The sequence below is a fragment of the Opisthorchis viverrini genome (assembly GCF_000715545.1).
Source record: "Opisthorchis viverrini unplaced genomic scaffold opera_v5_36, whole genome shotgun sequence".
NCBI lineage: Eukaryota > Metazoa > Platyhelminthes > Trematoda > Opisthorchiida > Opisthorchiidae > Opisthorchis > Opisthorchis viverrini.
The window spans coordinates 1,679,672-1,686,827 of record NW_008751692.1 but is presented as its reverse complement, the minus strand read 5'-3'; the positions used below and the strand labels follow the sequence as shown (position 1 = coordinate 1,686,827).

The 7,156-nt window shown below is 45.2% G+C and overlaps 2 protein-coding genes across 2 annotated transcripts in view; one reads left to right on the top strand and one right to left on the bottom strand.

Moving 5' to 3' along the window:
* T265_02802 (hypothetical protein) overlaps positions 1-7,156 on the top strand; it is a gene marked incomplete at both ends in the record, with an annotated part of 67,102 nt that overhangs the window by 52,737 nt on the left and 7,209 nt on the right. The gene's annotated exons all lie outside the window — the stretch shown is intronic.
* The window catches only part of T265_02800 (hypothetical protein), a gene marked incomplete at both ends in the record, with an annotated part of 10,616 nt that continues 4,370 nt past the window's right edge, over positions 911-7,156 (bottom strand). Inside the window, one exon of the mRNA XM_009167125.1 lies at positions 911-1,089. Within this exon, the coding sequence (XP_009165389.1) occupies positions 911-1,089 (179 nt within the window). The remainder of the gene's footprint in view (positions 1,090-7,156) is intronic.

Sequence of the window (7,156 nt, the reverse complement as noted above, 5' to 3'; positions counted from 1 at the left end):
CTACCAGTCAGCCTAACAAGACGTAGATGCGATGGGTTAATACCATTGACTGAGTAGAATACAGTCTGCAAATCTTGCCAACCACTAGGCCACTGCTTATACCCTCAGTTAACAAACGTCTGCCTCTTGTATATAACATTGGTACATCAGGAGCAGTGCGCTGCTCGGGTTTTGGGAGGTGAACGGATTACAAAGTCCACAATTAAACTCCATCCTGAAATCTTTTCGACTCAGCTTGCCTTCAGTCACTGAGCACAGACATGGGTGCTGTTTTAGACAACTCGTCAACCCAAAAATAAGTGTCAGACACAAGTACTGCTTCACCATTTCCATTCAGATTAGTGCGCTGTGCACAGAAAAGACATACTGAACAGTAATCTCAAAGAAAGCCGGACGAATTTGCAAGGAATCGCTGCCCAGTGGGTTTGATCAAGCGGTAATTACAAAGAAAAAAGGAAAAATATTATGCCCATCGTTGGAGGAATCGAAGGATATTTGAAAGGACTATACCACTTCTCAGCTTAATTCAACACTGTTCCAATTTGATTCGCCACCGCCCCATTTAATTTTTCCACATGAGTCAGCTGATTTCAATGCACTGGGTCTGTGTGCTTCGAGGGCGGCGCTGATCTTGATATCGGGATTGTTCAACTCAGGGACAGGAAATCAGTGGGGGTTGCGTATATGATGTGGTGACTTAATTAGCACCGCGACCGCGACTGGAAACCACATAGGCTTCATTTCTTGCCTACCGTCGGCTGCTCGAAGAGCACAGATAGCTTTGGAACACTGTGAAGCACGGAGTTTGTTGGCTAATCTTCCTTCAATTTGGGCTTGACGGACGTGAGACGCGGCACGGTCACTAGACAGGGGTATGGTGGTGACTCATGCTGTTTCTGCACTCATCTTTCTACGGCATTGCAAAGTGGCTGCGGTACGGTCTCGAGCTCAGACACGCGGGCCTTGGTGACAAGCCAACGTCCAGATTCTGAACTACCGCGCCGAGCAGCTGACGTCTTGGAGAAATGTAGTACTTATTACCCGAAGCCCACGGGTAGGAACGTGGCATGAGTTGGTGTGGCTGCTCCACTAGAGTAAGTTGAAACGAAAAATATGGCCGCGGAAATTCGTTTGCTCCTATTCACGTGTGAGGGGATTTGGTTGTTGTGTACGGTCAATTCTACATCAACGATGAACCTCTTATCCATGTAGAAACGGTTCTGCTGCAAGGCAGGTGAAACGAAATTGGTGTCACGCGGACCTTATTCACACCTTTCCGCTGGACTCGTATGCGTAGTTACATGCACACTGTTAAGCACGAATAGGTGTTTGAATTTCTCGGCTCATAAACGCTGGTTCAGCCTACCAGTCAATAGAATGTAGTAGGCGGCACCAAGCAGGCCTTGAGATCAAAGACGAGAGAGTGGGTCAGTGGACCGATGAATAATCCCACCAGGATGCAATCAATGTGTTTACAAACTACTCACGATACCCTTACAGTGACTACTCGTCTGCCTTGAAGCTATTCACCATCAATGACATACAACGGTGTGACTAAGAACGGTGGAATAGAATACGGAAGGAGCTCGAAGCTAGCCTGCCACAAACAATCGAGTTCTACGTTGGTTTGCATATCAACATTCAGGGTGCATGTGGTACATGAGTAAAGCCAGATGGGTTGGTAATTATCATAATATGCGTTTGCATCTGTTCCAATTTTGGCTGACACTGAACAGCAGTGGAGTGAGTGCGGTCGCATCCTCAATGCGAGGTGGATGGCTGCAACGACGCTTGATGTGAAAATAATTTGTACATAGATCAATAAATCGACACTTCGACTATTGCCAAATGAATGACGCATATGAAAAAAAAACAACCAGGATTTGTGACCACAAAATTTGCCGGCAAAATTCATTCCTACAGAATTCATAATGAACGGATGGAAATGTGAATTAAGAAAAAGCGATGCTTGCTCAGGCTAGTTTGTATACCTGGCTACTTGAATGATCGATCAAAGGAGATCAAGATCGAAGCGGTATTGTCCAGACTGTGCTGTCTTCTCCTTTACTTAATGACGATCCACATCACCCAACTCTCCCCAATTAGAACTCCTAATAAGCAACCAAATTAGATGAACGAACGTTCTTGCACTAAATAAGGCTCTCTTGAAATGTCAGCAAATAGCATTCGTCGTTTTACTGAATACAATGTTGAACTTCTATTCTTATCCAAGTGGTGACTACCAAACTGTGAATGCCCTTTTTCCATTCTATGGGCAGTTGATGGCCCTGAAGTTTGACTGGACTATACTGAAAACGAGTCTGATGCAGCTTCTCAGTGAGAAAACATGAACAGTGACGGTGCAAACGCCGGCTCCCAAAGTTGTGAGGCAGCCGATTGTCACAAATAGAACCTTTTCGTAATGGACTGACGGGTACAGCCATACGGTCCTATTCAAGATGGTTAATACAGGAAAATTTATTAGATAAACGGAGATCCGCGTTCTCAAAGCACGCATACGGGGATTCAATAGACCAATCAAAACTTTTCACACTATGTCACTGTGCTATTTGATGGATGGCACAAACTTGTAACCGTGTTGATTGACGACGTTCAACCCTGTAGCAAGCCGGACGTGACCCCTAGCTACTCGTGCAAAACATTAATACACAGAAGTCACTCGTCCTAAACGCGGACCTGACCTGCTTACACAGAGCACCCAAGTTCAGCTGTCCTCTTCAAGTAAGATTCACAAACAGTCAGTACGGCCGATGACCTAAATTGATTTGTACAATCCGATTAGTTAGTCACCTGAAGACACCGCAAATCACGAGACAGCGGAAGGGTGCTGTACTCTTACGCAAAGTTCAGTAGAGCCTTCAGCGCTGGAGGTTCATTGGATTCCCATTAACCATTACATTAATGTCTACACGACTGTCGTAGGAACAATTGTCATTACTGACCAAGATTTGTTACTCGAATCTTTAGTTACATAGCTTATTTCATTACTATTGAAACCTTGATGCCTCAACTTGGTTTGACTGATAGTTTAACTTGGACAACATCAGCACCTTGGCGCATACTGCTAGTAGTCGACCATGCCTAGGGTAAAAGCCTGGCCAATGAGAGTTTCTTAGATTTCAAGTGCTGATTAGACGGAACTGGACATTAAAGTGCACAGCGTAGACTGGAGCCTGCACAGTGCACATACCAAAAACACCTAATCTTGTGAAAGCTGCATTGATTAGACTTTAGCAACAATCAGTTTGGTCCGATCACTATTGAAAGGTTTATACTGCGTAAGTTGCCAGGCCTCCTGTACGGAACACGGTACTTTAACCATCACCCTACGTTACTCACAAGGGAGCAGGGCGTATAATAACGTTTCCTGGTTGGCTCACTGAGGAACAAAAACTGATGGTGAAACAGTCCAGGAGTCAAATTGGACGGTTTTAATTCATAAAACTCAATCGCAAATAATTACATTCAGCCGCTGACGCACAATGGGTAAATGTACAATGGGAAGCCGGTTGGAGTCCAAAGGGAGGTCTGTAAGAGCAATGAAACCCCTCATTACATATCTGGTGCAACGGAAGAATTTGACATCAGGAAATGTGGCAGTAATGATGAGGGATAGTAGAGTACAAAAGAATATCTAAACAACCACTGTTGCCACACAAGATCGGGAAGTGTGAGTTAAGAACTGATTGGATGAGAGGCGATGCGGAGATTGAACGAACGACGAGCGAAGAAAAGAAATGTAGACTAAACAACCGGGGATGGGTGAAGGAAATTTTTTTTACAAGACCGTGGGAAAACGGATGGGCAGATACTTCCCAACCAGAAAATTTTTTTTACAAGACCGTGGGAAAACGGATGGGCAGATACTAAGATTCCCAACCAGATGCGACAGAAATGCAAAAGCCGATAAGGGCAGAAAGGGGAGGAGCAAGGAGAAAGTGATTAATGGCAAGGAAAGTTAAACCTAAGCAGTCCAACGTAAACAACAGCAAAACGATCAATCTCCCATGTATAGGACAAGTATCGTTACAGAAACCATCTCCGAAAAGGAAGAAACAGAACAAGATTCATACACCTAATAAAAACAGGAGAGTAATAAGCATGATTGAAATTCTAGCGATAATTGACACAATCCCTAACGGTGATGGTGAGCAGCTCCTTATGTTTAGAGAAAAAAGACGAGGAACAAGGAGAATTGTAAAGCAGTCTACGTGAACGTGTTGGCAACGGATACAATGTGGTCACAAAAGATAAAGAGAGAAAGATAATAGATGCACGAAATCGCCGGGACAAGGAGAGACGTCAACAGTGGCTTGACGAATTCGGCAATGAGTTGCGGGATGGCGTTTTCCACACAGATGGAGCGGTGTAGAAAAAATGATGTGCACTACAACCAACGAACACTGAAAGATAGTCCACACGTCACATGATCTCACGACTGAGATTCGACCGTATGAAACGTAAAAACGATGGAGAGAGAATACACAGGGATAAACTCGAGGTCTTGGAAAGGAACAAAATAGCCAAAAATCAATCGACAGGCACTGGGGTTGTGATGATCACCGGATATTCGGCCATTGGCCCGTCGGGGAAAGAAGGGCCTACAAGACAGGACTTAATCTCACGGTTTGGATAGCTTAGTGGAATGCTATACACACACGGTTGGTGGCGGTCTGTCACTCGTGTGTACACTAAGGAAAAAGAGGTGACCAGTCACGAGGAGATCAAACGGTGATGCATGCTGCCTGTAGTGTCTGTGCGAGCAGTGAGGGACAATCTAGTGATGAAGAACCTGAGCATGAGAAGGAAGAATGCTCAAAAGACCGAGAGGAGGGAATGAGGATGGGGACAGTGACCAAAGGAGAGGATTAATGCGAGCAGAAACGGCCAGCAGGGTAGCTGGTGGGACGTCGACAATGTAACAGATAAGCAGAAGACTAATGATTGTCAGCAGCGAGAAAATTTGTCACAACGAAAACAGTCCTGTGAACAGATTCCGTATAGATACAAGGAAACGGGGTCTGCTTGTGAATACGATCTTATAAGGGCGATTTACATATCACTAGATTATACAAGAGACTTTCACGCTGCACGGCTTTATTGGATACCGAATGAAAGAGCCAGGGTTGAGGAGTAATTATCATGATCTAGTGAATCCAAGCCCTCTCCTACGAGGACGAAGTTTATGGTGAGTTCGGTCTCGATAATACGGAAGAGAGCAGACCTCGCAGAATGACGGTCACGTTGGTTAATCAATGCGCGAAGGAACCGGTGTGAGCAAGCAACTACTTTCGGAGATCCAACACGACCACCTAGAAGGGAGAAATAGGGAAAACACGCGGATAGAGGGTTTGTGATTCGGTGTAAAAGTGAAACAGCAAAACGGGTCCAAACTTGTTTGTAATGTCTGACATCAATAAGAAATTTCAAGAGGAAAGGTGAAAGAGGGCAGTCCTGTCTTACACCACTGGATGTGGTGAACTCGTACGCGCTCATAGGAGTTTGCATAAGTGCCTTCATAATGAATATAGATTTCGAAAGGACACGTCTGATCTCCAGACACCGTCAAGGTTTCTAACGGTGGACGGAGTCAAAAGCATATTTCAGAGCAAGAAAAAACCAACGTGGGGTGTTTTAAGCAGTGGCGCCGTTCAGGTAAAGATATGGTCGATGCATTCTCGGCCAGGGCAAAAACCCAGCTTGATCTTTACGAACGTGTCTCCCTATAGTCGATCAACGTACGCGAAAAGATGGCCAGAGAGCACCTTGGATGCGACGTATACCAGACTGGTATCACGATGGTTTTCACATGACTTTCTTGCGTCCTTTTTGAAAACTTGGATTACGGTCGACGAGCTTCATTCGGCTCGTCGTTTTCGAACCAGATCTTTTGCAATATGGATGTCAACTGTTCACCGGGACCTCACCACCTTCTTTGATGGTGGGCTAGTGTTGATGTATCATCCAGGCCCACTGGGTTTTTCCAGCGATTGTGTTGAAAGAGACTAGCTTAAACATCTTTTGAAGTGTTCAGCGAAAAGCTCAAGACGACGATTGAGGGGGTGAATTGCTGTACCGCCTTTTTCGCACGTTTTCAGACACCTGTTTTCTGACCGGTTGATCGAATCAGTGGAAATAGAGCATAGCTGTTGCCTGCAGTGAAAGTCTTCTCAATCTCCTGGACCTTCGTGATCCACCACCGTTCTGGCACCCTTCAAACTCTTGATTATCCGGCATTTAATTGATACCGTCAGACGCATCAGAATTTTCGAGATTATTAAGTGATTATATTTGTTGATAGTTTAGACACGGAACCATGGCTAGCAGAGGGGTTGGTCCCAGTGCATCATTCGATGGGTGGGGTGGGGTTCGGGCAGATGGCGGTGAAAGAAGAGCTACAATGGCAAATGATACAAGCAGGTTGCCGAAATCGAAGAAGGCTTGTTTGAGGCACCTTGAGGCTTTCACCGTAAAGCCTCACTTACAAGGTCACCCGTTGGCAGTCGCAGGTTCGTTTGGTTAACTCTATAAGTAAATTTTGAGAACACGAGGTTCGTTGTTCTTCGTTTATTCCATTTGCTTACGTCTCGAAGCTGTGAAACTGCTAAAGATGGATTCTATTGCACTTTAAGGGCTGCATTACTACGGGCTATAGGCTGAAGTGTCAATGTGTTCCTGGTGATATGAACGCCCACTTAGTGCTACTGCTGCTGACCATCAACCAATTACTGGAACAGTGGAAATTCACATATCACTTAATTCCCATCAAGGAACCAGGACCGAACATAAATAGACCACATGGATAGCAGTTAACGATGGCGAGGATCGACCACTGTCTGTCGAATACCTCCATGGACCGCGATCATTCACTTGCCCGTCGCTGTCCTTAATTGTGTTTCTAAGGTCTACACAACACCACACACCAGTTGGCCACAGAGAAGCCTATGAACCTGGAGATAAACAAAAAACCTTCATAACCGACTTCTCAAACACCTGTTTGCTGGCCCGATGTAGGACATCAACCATCACTAAAGCGAGGCATCCAAAGTTGTACATGAAGGCGTGACCTACACCTGCGGCACAACCCAACCAACTTCCTCCAAGAACTGAATCTCTGATTGGGTTGTGGCTTTGT